General features: G+C 42.9%; 1 protein-coding gene across 3 annotated transcripts; it reads left to right on the top strand.

The window, feature by feature from the left end:
- Nucleotides 1–121: 121 nt before the first annotated feature.
- On the top strand, nucleotides 122–24,042 carry TWSG1 (twisted gastrulation BMP signaling modulator 1). Of its 3 annotated transcripts, none has more exons than XM_054633007.2 (5): nucleotides 122–298; nucleotides 2,325–2,452; nucleotides 9,461–9,560; nucleotides 13,173–13,439; nucleotides 21,525–24,042. In XM_054633007.2, the coding sequence occupies exons 1-5, from the start codon at nucleotides 157–159 to the stop codon at nucleotides 21,704–21,706; spliced, it is 819 nt and encodes a 272-aa protein (XP_054488982.2). In that variant the 5' UTR covers nucleotides 122–156; the 3' UTR covers nucleotides 21,707–24,042. The 3 variants fall into 3 exon arrangements, with proteins under 3 accessions (XP_054488982.2, XP_054488975.1, XP_077040358.1); XM_054633000.2 differs by having other exon boundaries at nucleotides 160–298; nucleotides 2,287–2,452; XM_077184243.1 differs by having other exon boundaries at nucleotides 174–298; nucleotides 2,268–2,452.
- Nucleotides 24,043–24,722: the final 680 nt, after the last annotated feature.

Below are 24,722 nucleotides of genomic sequence, written 5' to 3'. Positions count from 1 at the left end.
TCCCGCTAGACACGTCCCGGCGGCAGCTCCCGTCCACCGGCCCCTGCCTCCTCCTCCTCCTCCTCCTCCCGCCCCGCTCCGCGCAGCCGCCGCCCGCCGGGGCGGAGGGTCCCGGGGGGAGGGTCCCAGCGCCTGACGGTGCCCCGAGGCGGGGCGATGATGCGAGGCCGCCGCCTCCGCGCTGCCTGCGGCCGAGGGGGGAGCAGTGGGACGAGGCGCGGGGTTGCTGCCGCCGCCGCCGCCTCCGGAGCAGCGAGAGCCGCCTGCGGAGCGCGGGGTGCCCGGCCCGGGCCGTCCGGTGAGCGCCGCCGGGGGAGTGGCGGGGGGCGGCAGGGATGGAGCCGGTGGCTGGGGAGGAGGAGGTGGGGAAGGCGGCGGATCCGTGGCTGCTTCTTTGTGGCAGGAAAGTTTCGGTGCGGCTCGGCGCGGCCGCCCCACTGCCTGCGTGCCTGCCCGAGGAGGAGGAGGAGGAGGAGACCCGCTCCCCGTGCGGGGCCCCGCCTGCCCCGGGCCACTCCGGCGGTGGCGGGGGGGTGTTCTCCCACATCTCCCTCCTTGTCACCGGCCTCCTGGCCCCTGGCAGTGCCATCTTTGGGGCCCGGGCCTCTCGGGAGCTGCGGCGGGGACGGGGAGCCGGGCGCGGGGTTTTTGGGGAGTTTTCCATCCCGGGTGCGATCCCGGCGGAGCGGGGGAGCGATGCTGAGCCGGTGCCGCCGCGGTGGGCTGCGGGACAGGAGGGGCGGCGGGCGGGGGTCCTGCTCCGGGGGGACGCCGCGCGGGATAAAACTCTGGGAAAGCAGCCGTCGGTGAATCGGAACTGGAGCCAGGGGGGAGGCCGGGGAAGGGACACCCGGACCCCGGTGCGCACCCCAGGGGTGTCCGTGGGGACGGCATCGCCCGGCGCTGCTGCTCGGGACCCTTTATGTAACGCAGCCCCGCGCTGAGCCGTGCGGGAGCACGCCTGGATCGCTCCCCTCGGCAGGCAGCGTGCTCGCCTCCGCTCCCGCGCCCGGGATGCGGCACCCGCCGGGTCCGGGTCCGGGTCCGGGCCGGCGGCTGTGGCTGCTGCAAGGAAGCGTCCTTGGCTCCGGATGGCAGGGAGGGAAAGCGGTGCGGGAAAAGATCCCGTGTTCTCCCTGCGTGCCCCCGCGTCTTGCAGGGGGGTCTCCCCAGCAAAACTTGGTACAGATGGCGGCGTGCCCAGCACAGCGAGATTCGGAGGCATTTAACAACCATTGTAAGAAGGACTAATCGGACGCAGACTTTGAATGTCCAGATCGTGCCTTCATTTTCCACTTTTTTGTTCATTGAGGGTGCTGGGTTTTGTAGTTCATAAAACAGAAAAACACTTCTAGATACCAAAAGAAAGCAATCCAGTGCTCCATTAGCATTCTTTCTCTCTTAGGAGAACAATACAGTCTCACTGTAAGCTTGCCCAAACATGGGCTGCCTTTTATTATATATTGGTACAGTGCCTGGTGCAATAGGTCCTCTTTTAGCCGGGCTCACATGCAAAGGGCAAGTAAAAACTGAGTGGCACGCTGCTAATCGTGATATATTTGTGGCAAATACCACCTGCCGACAGGCTGGGTTTTCACAAAGGGAGAAAGGTGGAATGCTTTGAACAAACCCGGTTCCTGTCTGTTTGATGTAGCAGATGCTTGTCGTCTCAGGTTGACCTCAGACACTTGCTTGGCTTTTGAAAGTTCCGTTGTTCAAAGTGTCTGGTACTTTTTTTTTTTTTTTTAATGGTGGTGTCTGTATATTTTTAAAAAATAAGTTAACAACTTTGTGATTGGGTTGATAGCCTGTGTGACATCCAGGAGTCCATGTGAAAATAGCTGCCTGTCTGCATTAAAGGTGACGGGGCAACTTACCTTGTTGTAAGTGGTTGCTGTGTGGCCTTGGCCCTACAGACCTGTGTGTACCTTAGCCTGAGGAGATACTACACAAAACCCATCTTCCTGCTTTGGGCATTTACAAAATTAAGTCTCCTTTGGTGGGTTTTCTCATCTGAGGCAGTTTTTATCATAGGATGTCATATTTGATGCTGCAAACTTGAGATTGCTCACCTCATGTTTATTGCAGTTTTAATCCAAAGGTGAAATAGCAGAAAAATTTGTACAAACAAGTTAACTGGAGGAGGAGGGGTTGGGTTTGCTGTTAAGTACCCCAGCTTGCATTTCTTAAAAATATTCATATTTATTTTAAGAATTGAAAGGGAGGAATGGAATGGAATTTAACTTGTGTTCCAACAGCCTTTTCAGTCGCTGGTTCTTGTTTCAGTGCTGGTTGAAGTACTTGTGAAAATTGCTCACCTGCAGGAAACATGAGGTCACAGTACATCACAGCGCCCACAGTCACTGTCCTTCTGTTCCTGCTGTGGATCCCATCCTCAACAGGCTGCAACAAGGCTCTGTGTGCCAGCGACGTCAGCAAATGCCTGATACAGGTACGAGTCCTGCGTCCTCCATCTGCTTTCCAGTGTGCAGAAAACAGCCCTGAAACCGCCTCCTGAAAAGATACAAATAACTGGCATTTTATGTTAAGTAGTGTCTCTGTAAAGAGGTTGGTTTGATCTCCTACCCATGTAAGTGCAGATTTACAACCATTTTATAGGCAGAGAATACCAAGGGCATATTTATATGGGCATGCTTTTTTGGTTTTTTTTAATTGAAACTTTTTCAGGCCAAGGATTATGTCTGTCTGAGATGTTGCCCTTAACTTTCAATTTGTCCGGTTCCTTAAGTCTCAAGCGGAGGGCCAGGGGTTGACACCTGATGCTCTCCATAGCATCATGCTTGTACAGTGAGTTAAAAGATGCCTAAAAACCAAACCAAATACTTATGAGCTGAACTGGTAGGAAATGGATTTTAAATCCAGGTGCCACTTTTGACTCACTGCATATCTGTACAGTGAATGAAACAAAGTGAGAGCAGGTTGCTCTTCTTAGAGCAGGAGTTAAGAGATGTTGTGTGCAGCAGAACAGAAGGGCCTTTTCTAGCAAAACTACAAGCAGTTCTGGTAGCTACCAAGTATTTTTTTAGTCATGGTAAACAGAGCATGCTTCTTGACTCCAGACTGAGAAAGGAGGTTTCATGTGGTCAGCTGCAGCTTTTTTAAAAGCAACTGTTTCCTACTGCCTCTTTGTAGATTGGAAAGGCAATAACAGAGAGCACCAACATCATATGGCAGTAAGATGTGAGTGTGCTTACTGTAAATGCATGGTCACAGCCTGAAAAGAGATGCAGAAGTGGCCTCAAGCATTTCCATGTTTACTTCATTTTGCTGGCTTCTGTCTAAAATTTGTCTGGGTTACAAATAAAACACTTGCCAGATTCACAAATCCATCCTGTGGAATGAAGACTGACTGTAGGCTGAACCATCTTCTTTCTGGGTTCTGCACTGCCTTTGCTTTAAAAGTAAAAAAAAAAAAAGAAATTGCTGCTTCTTCCAGCCCCACCACAATCTGTGGAGTTGTTAAATAGGAGAGCAAGAACGAGGCCTCTGATTTTTACCTTTTCAAACAGAACTCTGGTGGTTTTGCTGGCATGTTGGACGCTGTGCACTGTGACAAACTGATGCACTTATAAGCCCCTTCTCTTGCATTTTTTAAAATCTGCTCCAGGATTGTAACTTGTAAGAAGTAACATGCTAATTGTGGTGTTGGATGTATATGGCACTTAAATAGTAAGTCCAGTGGTACAAATTTGTTGATTCAGGGGAAAGTTATTGGTCCAGGTGCTGGATTTCAGTCCTGGAAGCTGTTGATCCGCTGCTTGTTTCTCTGTAAGCAAAGGGGACAACAGGGAAGATGTGTCTCCTTTTCTGGTGCCACTGATGGAGTCCACCATCTGTGAAAGAACAGATATCTCCTCCTTGAGAAATCATCTCTTATCGAGTCAAGCTTGAGACAGCAAGCATTTAAACTTTATTTTTATGCGCTAGTCTGAATAGAGCACAGCCCAGGAGGGGTGGAGTTAATGCTACCAGAGTCCTTACTCAGCTGGCAATAAATGGCTGAGGTTCAGCAGTGCATGGAAATGGCTCATACAACTGTGCTTTCCTTGGATTATGTTGGCATCTCTGTAGCAACACAGCCCTGTGCATACAGAGAAACCACTGAGCTGCTTTACTTGTGGTAAGCGTGTTCTCGCTTACTTTGTACAGGTGATGTGGAGTCCCTTTTTAAAGCATTTCCCTAAAATCCAAATCAAATGCAATTCTCTGAGACCCTAAAGTGGCCTAGGCCATGTGAGTTGTGTGCAGTTGCAAGGGAATTACACTGTTTGCTTTCACCATCTGGCTGCTGTCTTCCTGCACACAGGCCTGACTTACCAGTCAGTATTCATTCTTTATAGAAGAACAGATCAGGTCAGACTAGTCTGATTGTGGACAGGAAGATATCCTAAAGCTTTGACTTGAAGCAATTGTCATCTTTCTTCTTGGCTTTTTCCTTTGTTTTAAAACTTCAGTGCTGTTGTGGCAGAAGTGCTGCACTGGCATATGAAATGCATGTTCTTTCCTGGATAGATATGCAAGTAGAGTATATCCATGCACTTATTTCCCCCTCTAAACTCTCTGGAGGAATCTGAACTTAAAAATAAAATACCGTGCTGAGGGAGGTTGCTTGACTATCGCATGACATTTTTCCCTCACCGACTTTTATCGCTGTTCAAGTTCAGCAGAATCCCTATCTTGAAACCCAGATAATGTCACTCAGAGACAACTGGAGGAGCAAACAGATTGTGAGTGTTTGTCATCTGCATCTGTGTGCAGAAAGGGAGGCTGCCTGTCCTGGAGACAGAGGGACAGGAGACTTGCTCTCTCAAAAAGCATACAGTTAACATAAATATTTTTGCCAACATGGCTGGAAGTCAGTACAGTCATTACTGCCACTCCTTAGGAGCTCCTCTGCTTAAGGGTGGTCCCTACATAAATATTTATTTTGTTAGATCCAGAACAGTGCATGAGATCAACAACTCCCATGGATTCAGTTTTCCCTTTGCATCCTGGGCTCTAGCTTTATTGGTGCTCCTCTTTTTCCATAAGCAAAAGCCTGGAAGAAAATAGCTTGAGGCATCTCTCTGCATAAGCTCAGCCTTCACTAAGAAACTGTGTGGCTTCCTGTAGCTGTTGAGAGAGCTGTGGGTAAGACTTGGGAGTGTAGAGAGTGAGTCCACAAAATTGGTTTGGCCCTGCAAGGCTCTGGCTGTAGCTCCTTCCCATGTCCCTGGGACTGGGGACCGGAGTCCACGAGCCACCGCTGCCGCGCATTCCAGGTGGAGCCCTGGGTGCACAGGGAGCGTGTGCTGCAGTGTTTATTGAGCACATCTGCTGCTGGCTTGGCCCGTGGGTTGTTTTGATGTTTCCATGTGTGGAGGAGATGAAAAGGCCCTCACTGGGCGGGGGGGAGGGCATATTGTGTCCTTGCAACATGGAGGAAATCCTTGAAGGCAGAAACCTCGAGATGAGACGTTCCCACAATTGTTCACAGCAAAAGGTCCCAGGTTGGCTCTTGAGGTGCAGAGTTCCTGGCAGGAGTCAGGCTCAGGTGGAATGTCAGTGTCAGGCTGGAAGCTGAGCTTTGCTGCCTCATCTGCAACAGTGCTTTAAACTGTTGCTGTGCATAGGAAACAAATAGTGTTATAATTCAGGCATGGTTTAATGATCTTTCTAAAGAGAGTTGTTTTGTGGAGAAAACAGGATTTTCTCTCCTGAACTCTACAGACCTGCAGCCACCTCAGCTGATGTGGTATCGTTCCAATTAAAATCTCTTTTCATCTGTCTTTTTTGCCTCCTGTTAATCCTGTGTACAAACTTGTCAGCCTGAAAAGGATTTCCAAGACATTTTAGCCCTGTGGTATGAAATAAATGCCACTCCTTAACTTCAGGGCTTCAGCATCTAAAAATTGCTTCCAGTGTGTGTTGTAGCTGCAGTACATAACCCGGTTGGGTTAACAAAACAGTTCTGGTTGGTTCACTTCCAGGAGATTTTCTGTTATTAAACTGTTCTAGGGAAAAAAGCTCTCTTTCACTCCCCCTTCCAGTTTGCAGAGAGGTTTCCAATGCCTTCAGGTCCTGCTTCTCCCTGCACCAAGAAAATAGTCTCTGGAATTTCAAGAAAGCTTCGGAAAAAACTCAGATGTCAAACATTTTCTAAAAATTTTTGTTTGCTCTCTGGAGCAGGAATATCTTTATTGTACAAACATGCCTACTTCCTACTTAATACTGTATTTTTAAACTGTGAGGCTTATTTCTTGCCTAGCAAAATACATTCTCCAATGCACCTTCAGTAGTTCAGCTTGGGAAGTTGCCAAGTTGACTGATGAGTAATATTTTCTTCCACTGACTCTTCACCACCCCCAGCTATCAACAAGGAATGTTCCTTATTCTGCCTTGCTTTCACCCACGTCTCATGTAAGTGTTCTTTTAAAAAGATGTATCCTGTACCGGTATCCAGTGTGGATGAGTCAGGCAGGAGGACTCAAAAACTGGGTAAGGAAACCATGGATGTGCAAACAGATATATGGAAAAACATACAGTTATTGCCCCAAAGTGGCAGAACACTAATTAGCTAGGTCGTTCTTTCTTCCTTCCTCTCCCTCCAACTTTAAAATAAAGAAATAATAATAAAAAACAAACAAACAAAAAACCTTAAACAGCAACAAAAAACCCCAAACAGCAACAAAAAACCCCTTAAATATTGCACAGCTCATGAGCCCTTCCTGTAAAAACAAACTTGTTACAATACTGGTAGGTGTAATGGTGCTGGCCCCAAGTCAGTGCTTACACACGTAGATGCTAAGCAGAATTTTTTGTTAATAGGTTGCAAGTGCAGAATTTAAGGTTACATTTAATTCTCTGTGAGTACTGTTCCATAAAACCAAAACAACTTTAGTTTAGTGAACTTTCTGGCTTCTATTCATGCATTACATTTAATAGTTTAGTGAAAATTGCCTCCTCCCACATGCTGGCCTGTTGGTGTCTTTAAAATGTAAAAGTTGTTTGCCCGGTTTAACTGTTGAAGAATAAGTTGGATGTTTTTAATGCTAAACTCGTGGTTATTTTTAAAGTTGTTCTATTCAGGCTTTTTATTCTAAAAGCTGACAAAATCTGTTTATCAAATGGTAAGATAAATATTTTAGAAGTGCATCATTAACTCACGTAAGTCATCTGTCTAAGTTTGTGGTGTCTCCTGTGGTGGAAAAATGTACATATTTTGTTAACCAGCCTGTTTTCATCTTTTACTTGGAAACAGCACAGTTTGTGTGGAAACAGTGATAGGTGCCATTCATAAATTTTGAGGAGGAAAAAGTAATAAATCTTACCAGTTTTCCACTCTGCAAATAAAAATTCAATACTTGCAAGGGCTGCCTATTGCAGAAATGAGTGTGAAGCAGGAGTTCACTCTTCATCAGTCAGTGAGGCAAACAGGTCACAATAAATTCTACAGGTGACAGCGTTTCTCAGCATTATGTAGCACAACCAATAGCTGCTGAATTTTGTTTCTTTGCTGGATACAAGATGACTTGTGATCTGGGATGAAGTGAATGCAAAAATAAGGACTCAGTGGATTTATACTGCATTAGTACATTGTAGCCTGTTGCAGCAAATTCTAGGGCTTGTGCAGGCCTGGGAGCCCTGCAGCTCCATTTGCTGTGCTCTGGGGGCCTGTCCCTATACAGACTTTGCTCTGGCCTCCCTCTCTGAAGGGCTGTCCCTGGTCCTCTGTGTGCCCACGTGAGTTGGTGTGAGCGAGGGGTGGCCACTGTGCATCCCAACAGGCTGTGGGTATTTGCAGTGGCCAGTTTTGCAGAGTAAAGAGAGAACAGGAGTCATACACAATCAGGTGCAAGACTGCACCTTGCTGTGCCTTGCAAATGTGTTCCTGACATCTGCCATAAAAATGCCTCTTTCTCCCCTACCTTGTGCTTCTTAACCATAGCAAGCAAGGAATTATTTAAAAAGTGGGATTTTGCCCACCTTTTTTGAGCTTCTCCCAAGGTTCTTCAGAAAGGAACCTCGCTTGGAAAATGACATTGGTGCCTGCTACCATTGTAAGGAGAGGTGCCCCTGGCCCAGCTGGGGTGGAACCATGGGTGGAGACTCCAGGATAGGAGAATTTCAAACCAAACCACCTTCCTGCCCTTCTCTCCTGTCCATGAGCACCTCCTGCAGCGTGTTCCTCCTCTGCCTCTGGATAATGGGATCAAAGAGTAGGGATGGCCATAATCTCCTCCCTGGCCTGGTGTGTAACAGATTTGCCGATGGCTCTTCCAGTAAAGCCAGGGGTGGAACGATCCCGTGGTCAGTGTTTCCAGTAACGGGATTTGTTTTCTCCCCAGTTGTGTGTAATGTGATAGTTAGACAGACGTCATCAAAGCCAAATCCTTACACAGGACAACCAAAGGGACTTCTTGGCCGGTCTGTGTTTTGCGCTACGATGTAATTCAAGGCTGTGAATTACTGTCATGCAGCCGCAGTCTTTTGGCCAAACTGGAGTTACTAGTATGGATTTGAGTTAGAGGGAAGGAGACTGCCTGGTTTTTAGATTTTCTTCATCCCTGTCGACTTTTTCCATGCTTTGAGTCCACAGTGTGTGTCTCCAGCAGGACTGCTAAACCAGAGATTTTGGGTTTAGGTAGTATGAAGAGAAATATTTGTCTTTATGTTTCCACGCCTTTTCCATCTTTCTAGGTTATTAATGGTTAAAGAAAAGTACTTGTGTAGGTAATTTCACTTTCTAGAGGCTCTAGAAGTCTCATAGGTATCCCAAGGTGTCAGTTTGGAGGGACAAAGCATAATGTTGTTTTCATAATAGCAAAAATGAATCATCTAGACCTGGGGTGGGTGGGAAGGGGGGAAAATTTGGTCACTAGTGTTGCAAACAGAGAGCAATGTGTAACAAGTGTTTGGAGATGCAGAAAGTCCTGTGGTCAGATGACTTAAATGGGTAAGTTCCTCTTAGGATCCAGGGATAGGTGTGATGGTAGACATCATGCATGTCTCGAGTGGGCATATGTGGCTTACAGTAGCTTTCTTTTTTAGTTAAATTATAATGTACGGTCACTATTTATATATAAAGAAGCATTGGTCTCCAGGTTTCCAGTTGTGGTGGGAAAACATTCAAAGAACTTGTAGATTTAGGCATGCACATGTACAGAAGTGCACACACCTTTCCCATGAATAGGATTTTTTGTCTTTTAAATGCTTGCTTCAGATTTCTCCTTAGAATTTCACCTTTAAGGAAAAAAAAAAAAAGCAAACTTGCAAAAGATCCTTTTGTAAACTTGGATCAGTTTTTGGCTGGAGTTGTTTCACCGTTTACTCGCTGTATTAGTGTACTAAGCTTTTTTAATGCCCTAATTTGAGTTGTGGCTTGAGGAAAAATCACTCTGCTGTGTAGTTATTTTACATCTGGGATTGCTGCAGTGTAATGAGTGTCTGTTGATTCCAGGAGCTGTGTCAGTGCCGCCCTGGGGAAGGCAACTGTTCCTGCTGTAAGGAGTGTATGCTCTGCCTGGGCACACTTTGGGATGAGTGCTGTGACTGTGTTGGTAAGTTTGCACTTTTGGGGGGAATTCCTGCTTTTTTTTTACATTGCTTTCTCCTGCCACATGCTTAGCTCACAGTCTTAAAATAGGAGTAAAACACTGGGACAGAATCTGTGCTTTAAGCACCTTACAGCTGGTTGTGTGGGTATGGAATAAATTCCTGTGGAGACTCAAACATCTGAGGGCTGTGTCTGCTCTATGGAGCTGGGGGTGGCAGTAGCCCAGGTATTGCTTGTTAAATATCATCATAGCTGATTATTAATTTTGTCTCTCAAACATAAAGCTCCTGTTTGAATTGTCATCTTGAGGTAACTCCCCAGTGCCTGTTTTGTGGGGTTGGATGCTGTGTTTCTGTTTCTGCGTTTCTGGAGATTTCTTCCTGTAAAGGGTGCATTGACAGGTACAGCACTGGGACACCTTTAGGACTGAGTTGGGGCTACTAGTAAATATACATGGCCTAGTGTTTCCACTGCTCTTTTACTTACAAAAAGAGCTCTTTGAGAAGGGTGAGAAAGAAGCAGATATGGTCTTACTGTGGGACTAGATGAGTCTTAAAAACACATTGCTGCTGACAGGTGGTGTTCAGAGTGCCCAGATCTTTGCAAGTGAGTGCTGTCTCAGCTCAAGAAGGTTGCATTTCAGTTCTGTTTCTTGTTTTATATGTAACAAAAGCTTCATCTCCCTGTGGTTGCTGTAAGTCTCCCTGTGCCACCATCCAAAATCCTGGCTTCCATGAAAGGGATGCATCTTGAGTGTTGTACCTGCTCTCAGCTTTTCTAGGTCAGTTTTTTCTGAATTCATAAAGGTGATTATGTCAAAAGGCCCACTTTCAGTACAGGTTATTTCCCTAGTTTAGAACCTGGTGTAGAAAGCAAGGCATAGTGTACTGATCTCTAGGGAGAAGAAGGACCTACCTCTTGGGATTGTGAAGTCCACACATGAGCTTCTTTTCATGAATCTGCAGGTGACTCACTGTTCTGCTGCTCTTTCCCATAGTGTTTTCCTGGAAAGGAGTTAACAAGGTTTCAGGTTCAGTTTCCCAGTATTGAGTAAACTAAAGCTTCTCCTTATGGGTCTTTGGGTGCCTCAGGACTTTTTGGATTCTATGGCACAGTCCTATTCTTCTTCTCTTCAGTGCAGGATCATCCTTGCTGCAGCCTTATTCAAATGAGGAAACAGGAATACATGCCATACCTGACTCCCTAGACACAGTTCTTTGCTGATACCTGAGCTGGTATTTTAAGTTTCTTTATGAGCTGATCATGTCTAATGTAAAAGCAGATAGATTGTTGTGTCTTAAAGATCATGTCCTTGAGGGCAGGAATTACCTCCTATCCTCCACCACTAACTGTACTAGTGCTCATGTTTTGTGTGTGTTCTCTCCCTTCTCTGACAGGGAAAAACATGCTGGAGGAGGGAGAACAGCAACAAGTCCCCCATTCCCTTTGAGTTAAGCTCTTCTAGTCCCTTGTGTAAAGGTTTATCTGCTTCCATCATTTTAATAGCCCATTTCTGCATCTTCTCATCCATTCCAAAGCAGTAGTGTAGACATGTTTGATCCTTACAGGTTGCTCATAAGTTAAACTTCTTAATATTCTTTTTAACCAATGCTGCTATTTTATAATATTTACTATATAAAAATATTATTATAATTCAAATGCTTTTAAAAACAGTAAGAGTGAAGGATCTTTGTGGATGAGCATTTACCCATTAAACTATAAGCAATGATTTTTTGGTACCATCTTAAGGTAATATTTTCATACTGCATTGATACGCACACAAACTTGTATATGTTCTGCAGGATTTTGGTAAACAATCTTGATGTTTTGGGGGTTTTTTCCCTTGTGTGTCCTTTTTATCAGTGAAATTTATTTTCTGAATCCTACCTGGCAGAGGTCTGGTCTCACAGGTCTAGAAAGGCCCACTGGTTTCTGTTTCACAACATTAATACAACTACATCAACTAAAGCATACATCCCTTGATGTATCTGTACAAAACTCTTACCTGGTTTGATATCTTCCTAACTCATTTTCATGTGGTTATCCTCTATTGGAATTGTATGGTTAATATAGTGCTTGTTAAAGCATTGTTAATATTAGTGCTTATTAAAGGGTGGTAAGGAAGTGATAGAAATTTTTTATTAAAGCAGTGAGTCTAGAAAGGTCTGCAAAGAACAAACCTACTTGAGAGGAGCAGGAAAACAATCATGTACAGTAAGGTGTTTGTGTAAGTGGAATTATATTTTATTATGACCGGATGTTGTTTGGAAAAGAGGCTTTTTTTTTTCTACTCTGTACTTGGCTCACCTTTTTATAGAGCAGACTCCTGTTACCAAATGCTGGTAATGCTAACCACTTGCTTAAGATTTGCTGGATCTCATGCTAATCACCATGGACAAACTTCCCTCTGCTTTGTTCACCGTGGTAATCCATCTACTTAGGTTGAGAAGATTATGGGCTTGATAAGGCTCTAGTTAAACACAATTATTTGTGAAGCCAGAGCCCTAGTGGATCTGTGGGGCAGGAGATACTTCTCTGGTTGTATGAGGCAGGTAGACTTTGAACATTCATGTCTCATAAGACTTTAATACTTCAGGAATTGGTGTACTTTGCAGCTGTAGCTGTCTAAACCTGTGTCTGTGAAACTACCCAAAATTATATTCAGATGCACATGGGGAAAATGGATTTGCCTGTCTCTTGACAGGTGACTTCTAACAGTGTTTTATCACTCCTGAGTTTAAAATACCTATGCAGATACAAATTTTCTTTTTAATCTTGCAAGTTTCCACAGATTGGATTTAAATTGAAATACCCTTTGGTTTAGTTGCTAGTAATAAATATTAATGTTTAAATGGTTAACAAAAAACTGGAACCAGCATTGCATATCACAAAAACATTTTGTAGGAATTGGCAAAGTGAAAAAAAAATTACAAGGTTTCAAAAAAGATACTGCAGAAGATGTTGAAAAAGAAGGAAGAGGTAACCTAGAAATGAGTATTTTGCCTGTTGTGGCCCCTCCAGCTAAGTAGCAAAATGAGGTTCATCTTGGCTATCTCTACACAAGTGAAGTAATTCAGACTCATGCTCTGTCCTGATAGTGATCTTTGTAGCCCTGGCAGATGACTAAAAAGATCTAGTGCACTGCTGCAGCAGATGAGATGGAATACTTGAATTGTGATCAAAAGTTTCACGTACCTCAGACTTATCAAGATACTCCCTTTCTTCAATCCTAACCTTGCATGCCAGGTTTATGCTCCTATCGATTATACTGTGCTTTGTATAATCTCTTCTCCCAGGGAAAACAAACCTTCCACTGAACCCTCCATTTTCAAAGCTGTAACACTGACAGGGAAGCAAAGTGCTGTTTAGATTTTTCTTTCCACAAGTCACAGGTGTGTTTTGTAGAAGTCTGAACAATCCAAAACCTGCTGTTATGGAAAACTCGTCCTGCTGCATTTGATAGCACTTCTGCTGTTGGGCTGAGAGTGGGATAGATACAAAAGAGTTCTGTTCTGTTCAGCAAAAAAAGAAGTAATTTTAATTCTCCAAATATTCCTACCTGTTTCAAGAAGAGCTTGGGGAGTTCTGTGTAATTTACTGTTTGTTTCCTCTGCAGGTATGTGCAATCCTCGCAATTACAGTGACACACCTCCGACATCCAAGAGCACTGTCGAGGAGTTGCATGAACCAATTCCTTCCCTTTTCCGGGCACTGACAGAAGGGGATACTCAGCTGAACTGGAATATTGTTTCCTTCCCTGTGGCAGAAGAACTGTCACACCATGAGAACCTTGTCTCCTTTTTAGAAACAGTGAACCAGCCACAGCATCAGAACATCTCTGTTCCAAACAACAATGTCCACACACCTTACTCCAGTGACAAAGGTAATGAGTGTAGTGTCTAAATCCCTAGCATCTCCTCTTTTCTCTTCCAGGAGCCTTCTCAGTGCATGTCCTGTACTTCTCTATGCTCGCTTCTTCTTTTCCCATAAGAATTTGTGAAAGGTTCAGCCTAATTTTGAGCATGACATAACAGAAGGAGTGAGGCAAAGGTGTTGAGGAATGTGGAAGATGGTGTTAAAATGACTGATGTTCTTAGGAGACACTGAACCACGTGAGCTTATCTCTATAATTACTCCTGTGGCATGAGGCAGTTTGTTCATGTTGTTTCATGTGCACTGGCACAGAGTGTTCTCTGACCTAGAAGCAGTTACCTGTAGCTTAGGAGACAGGACAGACCAGAACCTGAATCCAAATTACATATAGGTGCAGAAGTAGGCAACTGAAACATGGCTTAAGAGGTCTGAGAGAACCATGTGCCATAAGCTCTTGTGCTCTTGTATCTGGAACAGTTGTTTATTTATTTCATCTGAGCTGGTGTAACTTCAAATCTTTAGAGGGATGTTTTGTATGAAATCCAGGATTAATAGTAAACCTAAGCGAGATTAGAAGGATTGATGAAGGAAGGATATGTGACAGACTGTCTTCAAAACAAGTAACTTGGTGATAGGGGTTCAACTTGCAGATTCATTCCTCCTATTTCATAATATTTTTTTTATATTCTTTCCTTCAGTTTAGAGGACAGACTTCAGGATACTGTTTGCTGTGGTTGGGTGGGGGAAAGATGAGAAGTTTGAGTTAGTGTTGACAGTGGTATAAAAAAAACACTGTCTGTTTCTTGGTTTCCATACTAAACCTGAAACAATTTTCCCTGCAAATCATTACGTCAGACTTTAAAGAATCTCATAAACAGTTCATAGTGGAATTGCTGCTTAATAGGGGAAAAAGAGCATCTGATTTATTAGTGCAATTAATGCTTTGCTTCCTTCCCAACGTACACTTTAAATATTCGTAACCCCATATGTTGCTATTGTGATGGCCCTTTTATCTTATCAATAAAAGATACCCTAATTGATGGACATGCTGCTTTTCCATACCAGTGTGAACCAATGACCTAGTTGTGTTTCTGAGTGGGACTGCTGCTGATTAAATGGAACCATAATGGCAACTTTTCTAATTTCCTTTGGCTAAGGCACATTAGAAAAATAAATTAATTCCAGAACTAGGAAACCAGATGGGCAGAAAGCATCTCATTCATATGTCTTTGATGTTATTAAAATGCTTGCTTGCCATTATGAGAATAATGTACAAAGTCATGTAAAATGGAAAGCCACAAAAAGCCCTGTGAACAAAGACTACAGTACTTACAATTATAAATTAAACTCAGGGGAAAAAATTATGTTTAGTCCAGTCTTGAATATATCCCACTGTACTTAGGTACTGAAATCCAGATGGCTGTTCCCTGACAGTCCTTTACTACTGTACCAACAGGATGGACTAATGATAGTTTTGGATTAAACTTAGAATTTGAATTGCATCTCAAGGGTGTGGAGCAGTTTTGAGTTCAACAACACAGACAAATACATAACACAACATTTTTTCTTAGTCAAAAGTCCCCTTCATTTCTTTTACTAGGAACATATTAGAGATTAGGCTGAGAGAGCTCTTACTGGAATGATGACAGTCCAAAAACAACAGTTATATTTGGAAATAGTTACCAAATGCCACTGGCTTTCAGGCCTCAGCAGACACTTAAAGCAGAAATAAATGTCAGAGCCTGTTCTTGTAATCATTTGCTATGCCTTCTCCATCTTAGTGACCAGTGAAGAACTGGAAAAGATAGAAGATTACTTTCCACATCCTATTCCTATACTTTTACATATCTAAATACACAAGCCTGCTAAAGAGTCTCTTTTCTTGGTCACAGTGTAGATAACTTTGTAGTGCTCTGCTTTCTCAAAAGTCATATTAAATTTTGCTTATAAAAACATTGATGATTTCAGCATTGAGAACAGAGGAGGTGGAAAGAAAAATTAGCATCTGGCCTTGGTCAGCTGATGTTTATTTTGGTGGAAGAAGAACAGCTGGACATCCAAGAGTGCTGGATATTGTGTGAGCCATGGGGTAGCATTGTTTTCAATACTGTTTTGCTGAATTCATTGGAAAAACCATAATCAAAAGGTGGAGGGGCAGCCAGTAGGTCAGGACTGAAGAGCCTTGTGAGCATGGGCACAGTGAGGCAGCTGAGGGAGTTCCTGGAGCCTGATGGCTTCTGCCCATAAAGAGTTCAGTCACACAATGGGTCACTGCTTTAACAAGCTGGCAAGTGTTAGAGCCACTGAAAGAGAGGGAGGGTTTGTGAAGGTGTATGTGTCTGCTCAGTGGCACTAAACACAAGCTTAGCCTGCAGTGGGAGAAACAGACCAAGTCTTTGCCCTTTCCTTCTCCCCAGAAATGCTGCTAGGCTTGAAGGCAGGTCTTGCAAATGGAGATACCCTTAAGGTGACTTGCTAAGCAGTTGTGTTCGAGGCTGTGACAATCAGGGATCTGAAAGAATATTCCTGTGAGCAGGAACACAGAGGCTTTATGTTTCCTTTACAATGCTGTGCCTCCTCCATTTTGTGGTTCTTCTGTGGCTCTTTGCATGCTTCCCTCCAACATGGTGTGCTGGCAGCAGCTGATGGCATGGCCTGTTAAGGGACAGGGGCTAATGAGAGGTAGATTTTGTAGGGGGACAGTGGTCTCTGTGCTGTCTTCTGGAATACATTCCAAAATTTGGAAAGGCTTACAATACAAATTGTACAACTGCTTACATATACCCCTTGTCACATAGTGTAACCCAGCTCTGATTTCAGCTTTCCTGCGCGCTCTCGCAGGGATCGCCATTAAGCTGGCCCAGGGTGCCAGACTTGCTTGATGCAGTTCTGGGTGAGTGCCAGGAAAAGCAGCACCAGCCACGGGAACCACAAGCTTTGTGCCTGAGTGGCGTGGAGCCACCACCAGGGAGGGTGGCTGTGGATCTGGGAGGAGGTGGGGTGCGGTGGGATATAAAGCATTCCTTTCTCGCCCCAGCCTACTCTGAACCCAGCCACCAGACCTTGAACTTCCCCGTTATTTTCCTAATGAGTGTCTTCCCTTTCCTCCTGTGAACTGACTTGTAATGTTTTAGCTGCCAAAGTTATGCATGCGCTGCTGGAGCTGCTGTAGCTCTTTGTATCAGTTGTTTCTGGCACTTGAGCCTCGACTTCAGAGAGGATTGTGATGGTTACTAATCTGGAGCTGCATTTGTACTTCATTCTCTTTGCTGTACTTCTAGCTGATACCCTCAGAGCTCTGAACTGTGAGTTCAGAGATTTAAATAAGCTTAGTTGTTTCAGATGATGACAGGATGTTGGCGAGGGGGAGAGGAGAACTAGATAATTTTTTGGCAATTGATAAAACAAAATCTGTGCTGTTGTTAAGGGTTTCTGATTTACACTGCTTGGTGACACAGAGCATGGTGTCTGGTCTGCAATTCTGCTCCCCTCCAGTGCAACAGGGAGAGGAGAGCTAGAATTCCAGTGAAGAGACACCTGCTTCTGTAGGTAATCTAGGAAGATTTTTTTTTAAAGTTTCTTTTTATAAATTGATTGACATAAAATTGACTTGTCCAAAAGTAGTAGATTATGTAAATGGATTGTGCATAAGCAGTTGCAGGTTAATCTTGTTCTTGTTTTTCCTTCACTACTGCTCTAGACTAGTGTTTCTCCTGGTGGAAGGTGTATCCCTGCCAACAGAAGGGGGGTTGGAGCTAGATGATCTTTAAGGTCCCTTCCAACCCAGGTTGTTCTATGATAAAATGGTATGACTGCTGGATGGACAGTTATCTTTTTAAAGAACTTTTAGAGCTACCAATAAAGTGGCCAGCAGACAGCTGAAGTTACACAGCACATATAACTGCAAAGATCCCATACAGCAAGTTATCATTAACTGGAAAGGTTCTCTGAGTTGCTAAATTTTTCTATATTACACCCATACAGATAGTTTTATGGGAAAGCCTGGTAGTTTCTTCTGTTAACTTTTAATTTAGATTTGATTATTGTTTCTCCTACACAACCTTCACTGAGTATGAAGTGTGAGGGGGGAAAAGGTGAGAAATTAATGTTCTGGGAAAAAAAGTTTACTGCTGCATCCTTCTCCCTCCCTGCATCTGCAGTCTGTCATCCTTAGGGTGTGAAAATTGGCAAAATGCAAATGAGAAAGCTGTTGCTGCACTAAGTAATATTGTTTTTATCTACACTGAGGGAGCCAAGTGATGACTTGGTAATTAGCTCTGTGAAAGAGTTTAAGTACTCTCCCAGATCCCAGCTGAGCCTGTAGGTTATGTATTTTTTTCCCGTGTAACTCTCTTTTTGCAGTCTATAGAGCAGGATTTAGCACTTGAGGGGAGGAACTCCTGCTTTCAGTAATTCAGCCTCCACATGAGCACAGAGGCGTTGCTGAGGAGGGAACCAGGAGTGCCCTGTGACAAACAAAGTGCACCCTGGACAATCTGACTTGTTCAGACCTGGCAAGTCATTCAGTGAGCAAGACATCAGAAACAATTTGATAACATATGCATGGAGCACATCCTCCAGATGCTTACAAGAGGTGCTTGGGACCAGATGGATCTACTGCTGGCTCTGGCCTGCCACATGCAGTCTGCTCTCTCCCCTTTGCAGCATTTTTGTGCTTGTCCTCAAGAACCTAATCCCCTTGACTTGTGTGCAGGTGGAAATGAACTTTCTTTTCTACTCTCCAGTCAGTCAAGATTAATGTCCTTGGCTGTCACTGCCACCATGATAAGGCTGAATTTTGGCTTTGGTCCTGGGAGAGTGATTCAGGAGACCAGTCTGCTGTCTCTCAGGAGCTGACTGATGCCACCTAGTTTTGCCAGTCATAGGCCGGGTGCTGCTGCTCCTCTGGCCTCCTTTATATCCAAAGAGATGTCTCCCTGTTCAGTGTCATCGATCTTTACATCCTAGAAATCACAGGCTCTCCTTCCTCAGGAAGTTTATTTCATTGCTGCAGGCATTAGCTCATAGGCTTCAGCAGGACTTGTGAAGCAGGGCTAACAGTGCTGAGGCTGTCAGAGATGAGATTAACATGAAGGTGAGCACAGATGTCTCCTTATGCAGAAGGGACTGGACATTCTCTGGTGTGAAGACAGTCTGTAAGTGCTGGGAGCAGTTAGCACACCTCAGAGTGTGCACAGCTTTCCTGACAACTTCCCTGACCTACCCTAGGCTTCCCTTTCTGTGTTGCAAGTTGGAGTGCCATGATCAACAGATAGTGAGCACTTCTGGCAACCCCTTGGATGGTTGCTTCCTCTGAAGAGCTGCTTCACTCCAATCTGGAGATAGCCATGAATCATTTTGCCTTCTCAGGCTTATCTGGAGACTAAGTCAGTCAGCTGGAGATGGCATCTCAAAAGGTGATTTTGCAGGAAGAAATATTTCTAGATTAGCCAGGATTGCCTGTTTCAAGGGAGAGACTCTGTTCCTCCAGCTGACACCTTCTAAGACTATGGGATTTCTGATGTACATGCCTTGCAGACACCAGATACAATGCAACAAGCAATAGGGATCTTGGGTAGGAGAGGCAGGCCCAGATCAAACTTAATGTAGTAACACTTCAGTAGAAAACTACTAAAAAGGAATCAAAGGACTGAATAGAGATTAAGCAAAAGGATATAAAGAGTATGAGTAATGTACAACAGAGGCTTCTGTAAGGTTCTTGTGCTTGAACCCCAGCACTGACTTGGATCACTGATGGGAATGAGAATACTGTCTGGAGACTTGCTCCTACTTTCTCATCCCTACCCTTCCACTAAAAACTTCCTGTGAGGAGCAAAGGGAACAGATACCTGGAGCTATCTGGGACTTCTAGGAATGGATGGTGTGTGCTTCTTCTTGGGACTATGGCAATCTGAACTTTTTGTCCCTGGTGATGAAATGCTGCCAAGTCCTTGTGCATTCCCCACAGAAGTTGGAGTTCTGTCTGGCCTCTGCCTTCTTGCCTTTGAGGCTGTGGTGGCTGCACCTCCCTACTACTTTTCAGCTTTGGCTGAGCACTTTAGGTGTACACCTATCAATCTGCACATGGTACCATACTTCTGTTCAGCTCTTTCCTCTTCCTCTCTGTGAATCAAACATCCTTATTGAAGCTGTAGACATGTTGGTTGTTTTCAGGTAGAGATTTTGTTCTCTGAGAACTCTATTCCTCTGGCTGCTTTGCCTCAGGATCTATTATAAGGGCTTATAGAAATAGAAGTGCCAAGAATGGGAGAGGACTTACACAGCCACAGTGGACTTTGTTGATGTTTCCAGCAGTATTTCAGGTACTGCAAGATTTTTTTGACAAGTGCAGCACAGCTTTTCTGGGAGCAGAAACTGCTTCAGCCCTGGGCCTGCCTCTCCTACCCAAGATCCTATTGCCTGTTGCATCGGATCTGGTGTCTGCAAGGCATGTACATCAGTTTGGAGCCTGACCAAGGCAGTGAATACTCTGTTGCTATCAGTGGGCTGGCAGCACATCCTCTGACCTTCTTTGCAGCTGTTTCGGTAGTAGCATAATAATTTGACAGTGATCAAAATCAGTCATTAAAAAAAAAAAAACCAAACCAAACCCACTGTCTTGATTTACTATTTAAGTTTGTATTACTTTTTTCTAATCCACATTAGAATGTAAATCAGTGGGTTTCTCCCAGGTGCACCATGAGTAGTAATAGGCTAGAAAGCCCTTTGACATCTCCTGCTCACAAGTTGTTCTGATCTGCGTGAGGGAGACATTCCTGTTTGCAGACAGCTGTCAGTTGTGCTTTCCCCAAAGTCTGCCAAGTTATGCTCTGGGTAACTGTTATGTAATTGTGGTCCTTTGGAGGATGAACAAAGTTTTATGGTATAATCACCTGGTCAGTACAGAAGAAAGGTGGCAGGATCTGCCGGCTTGGAGAATTGGAAGTGGACTGTGGTATTTTCTGAGGACCCCTGTCATTGAAGGAAATGATGAATCTCCATGCTCTTAGAAGGCTAATTTATTATTTTATGATGCTATATTATATTAAAGAATACTAAACTAAACTATACTAAAGAACAGAGAAAAGATACTGACAGAAGGCTAGAAAGATACTAATGAAAACTGATGACTCCTTCCAGAGTCCCAACACAGCCTGACCATGATTGGCCATTAAGGCAAAACAATTCATATGAAAAGAATGAAACAATCAATCACCTGTGGGATAAACAATCTCCAAACCACATTCCAAAGCAGCAAAACACAGGAGAAGCAAATGAGATCATATTGTTTTCCTTTTTCTCTGAGGCTTCTCAGCTTCCCAAGGAGAAGAATCCTGGGCAAAGGGATTTTTCAGAAAATATGATGGTGACAGTGGACTGAGGGGGGAATGGTTTTATTTATAGTTGTGGTGAATGCCTTAGCTCCATTTTGATACTGCAACACCAAACTTCATGAAATTTCAAGTAATTGCATGGGTGTTAGAAGCACTAAGTCAACACTTAGGCAGAAGGGGTTTCTTAAGATTAGTATTAAAGCTGGTGGTGTTGCTAAAAAAAAGAAAGAAAAAAGTGTGCAGTTTCATGCTGAAGAAAAAAGGATTATTTAGGTCTGTGATTTAATCTGGCTAAAGATCATTGTGGAGTTTGGGGCAGGGGTGGGGGGAAAGGAACATTTACAACCACATAATGATTTTTGATGGTTTTTTTAAAATAACTTCTCTAAACCTGAAGTTTTTTGTGGTAGCATATTACCTTCAGAGGACTCATTCCTGCTTGTAATTTTGGCATAACTCATCCTTACGGTCTCGTAACTGAGGGACAGAACTTAAAAACATTCTTGCCTGTGAATATGGAAGTAAATTAATCCAGCAGGAGATCAGACAGCAGGTTGAGTTGTAGATGCTGAAAATATGAAGTTGATAGATTTTACCTTGTCTCTCTGCCTTGCCTCTCTGCTTTTACTGTCACTTTTTTCCTTATGCCTCATAGTCCTGTCAGTTTGCAATCATACTTCTACAGCTGCTCATTTAACTAATTCCTAACTAACCTTTAAAAACACCTTTTAAACCAAACTTTTTTTCCCTTCTTGGTTTAGAACACATGTGTACTGTGGTGTACTTTGATGACTGCATGTCAATACATCAGTGCAAGATCTCTTGCGAGTCCATGGGAGCTTCCAAATACCGATGGTTTCACAACGCCTGCTGTGAGTGCATTGGGCCAGAATGCATCGACTATGGCAGTAAAACTGTCAAATGTATGAACTGCATGTTCTGAAGCAGGAAAATTGTAATATAGCAATACTGAGGCCAAAGTAATCTCTCTCGGTTAAAGAGACTGGGATTGCAAATACTGCATTTTGGTGGAGTGCCTGCTGGTTGCAATTAAATGTACCTGGTGGAAAAGAGGATGTATAAAATCAGAGAACTGTTTTCTTTTTTTCTTTTTTTTTTTTTTAATTCATATAAGCGAGGCTAACTAGTAGATGTTTAAACACTATGTTTTAAACTTGTTTTTCTCTGTTTCTGCTCAAATGGTACAGTCATGCTCATCATTATTGTTCTGATTGTTTTCCTTTGATTTGAAAGTACTGTCTATACTGGTTTTCAGAACATAGTACTCTGTCTTGTAGTTTAGAGTAGGGAAACTTTTAGAATACGGTGATGAGATTTCCATTATCTAAATTCAACAAATAAATAAATGGCTGCTAGGTTGGAGGGAGGGTGGATGTTGTTTAGGGGCTTGGTTTTTGGGATTTGGTTTCTGGTTTTGTTTTTTAACTTTATTACCTTCCAGTTTTTAATGTTCGCTTTTATTGTGGAAGTGATATTTGGAGAAAAATTAAAATTCATGCTTTCTCTTCAAGTTCAAAGAATGGGCTGTCATGGATAAAATCCTAACTTCTTAGAAGGGCTGCCCAGCACAACACCATATATGGGATACTTTTCCTCCAAGTTTGATTTGCCCTGCTCTCTTTTCATTGGGGCCATGATGCATAATTTATGTGTTACACAAATTAATCTTTTCAGTCTTCTCTTAGATCCCAAAATAAAGCTGGTAAGTGCTATTGCATTTCCCACCTGTTGCACTGTTCTCTAGGGCTGTTACACCCTGAACATTTAGTCCAGTAAAGGAAACATGAAAGCTATGATGGATTTAATGACTAAAGGAATAAAGAATGAAATGACAGGAACAAGCAAGTGGTACAAGTCTACCAGCTGAGCAGCTGGCAGCAAGCATGTTCCCATTTAGTAATTTCCTGTGAATATTTATTCCAAAACATTTTTATTATTATTAAATTTCTTCTTTTTTTCCCCATAAATTTTTATCAGTGAAGAAGGGAATATGTGTCTGCAAAGGCAAAGTTAAAGTGCTCTGAGTTTAGAACATTGTGCATTTTTCTAAGAGTTTTTATATGTTGACAGTTACATAACAGTTACTATGACCAATTTAAGGTGTCCACTGATAATGGTACTAAGTACAAGAATAAGGTGTATGAGTAGTTAATGATCAGCTTTTTGTATTTATAATAATGTAGGTTTTAACTCCTTCAATTTTTTATGCATATATGCATATGCAAACACAAAAAGGAACTATTCACTATTCATTTTTCTCTCATTAACCTCAGCTAGAGGGATTAAACTGTTTTCTAGTTACACCTGTCTATCTGTACCATGTACACATGAAAGCAGTCATATTACATTTATTTTGTTGAAAAAATTTCCTGAATGTTTTTTCAATTTTTTTCTCATGATACAGTTCTTTCAATAAGATGGAATAATAATAATAATAATAATAATGATAATAATAAAAGAAAAATCTACTCTCGTTAAATAATGTTACTTTCTTCAGTGTCTTTTTCAGCTATAAAGATGTACTTGAAAGATGAATGTTATTGTTTTGAACTAGTGGATTATGGAATGTCTTCATACTTTAAACTTACAGTTAAGTGATAAAAGATCATAGACAAAAATAGAAAAACTTAGCTTATAATGGAGGAGTTGTTCTTCCTATATTTTACAATTCATGTTATATTTTTTTTCTGCTAGAATTTCTTAAAATTATTGGAGAGGAAGAATATGTCAAGAGTAGCTGTGACTGTAGCTGGAGGGTGCATCCATGTTCCTGACCGAGACAGGAGACGCGTAGCAATCAAGCAAGCAGGAGGTCATTAGCATGCTTCAGATTTTTGCAGTCTTAAATTATTGGAAAGATGAGGGTAGCTCAGAATCTTCTTGGGGGAGGAAGAGGGCTGATGCTTCTGGTCAGGCACTTGCAGCCCCATGGATCTGTGACACTGTCTCCATTTACATCCTCAGAATTTCACTGTGAGGTCAAATCAAGTGGGGGCAGGAGGGATGGGGGAGCGACCTAACAGGAGTCCCAGGAAATACTGGGGAGAATGGGATAAAAACCTAAACACAGTTGTCTGTTGTGGCCTGAGAGAAGGTAGTGCACACCTTCTGGGGCTTGCCTTACTTTTTGTAATTCCTGATGCTGTCTAGAATTTGCTGAAAGTGTTGTGTGTACACAAATGTCATGCAGCAACACCCAGTGTATTTTATGATGATGAGTGTTTTAAGAGGTATTTTAATAAAAAGACATTACTGGTTCTCGTGTGCTCTTTCTCAAGAGTTTCTCAGGGAAACATTACCAGGAAGCATATTACAAGTTACTGATCTAGATGGATAGAATAATACTAAGAATTACCTCTCCAGCAGTTTTTTTCCATACCTAAAAGTGTTGCTTTGAAGTATTTTTCTGTAAATAAATGATGAGTACTCAGAATGTTCTTTCTGAAAAACCTAACCATTTTAGAAAGTTGTGTAGTCTTATTAATTTTGCAGGAAAAAATCACCATTTATTTTGGGGTCTCTTATTTCACCCTATGTCTGGATAACCAGCAAACCATCACCTACATAAGAACATATTTTTAAGGCTTCTTTTAGTTAGGAATGTTCTCCAAGTAAAGTATTGGCCACTTTTATCACTGTCCTTTGGGACAGAATTTTAAATCACTGAACATAAAGGGAAGCAAAGAGGGAATTCATATAGTAAGAAATTATACAAATCCCTGGTGTGTTGGGGGTCTGACCAAAAAGGGGTGGAGGGCCTTTTGTTATTCTTTCTTTAAAAGTAAAAAGTTTTTGTTTAGTTGCTTTGGGGTTTGGGTTTTTGTTCAGGTTTTTTACGTTTGTTTTTCCTTACAGACACTTGAGTACAGAGGTCATAATGTGACATTGCTTTCCTGTCATTTCATAAGGTTCTTCGCTTTCTTTTAGTATGCTTAATG

Source organism: Agelaius phoeniceus, chromosome 1 (assembly GCF_051311805.1).
Source record: "Agelaius phoeniceus isolate bAgePho1 chromosome 1, bAgePho1.hap1, whole genome shotgun sequence".
Lineage (NCBI taxonomy): Eukaryota > Metazoa > Chordata > Aves > Passeriformes > Icteridae > Agelaius > Agelaius phoeniceus.
Note: the sequence above shows the minus strand (reverse complement) of the source record. Positions and strands in the feature narration are given on the sequence as shown.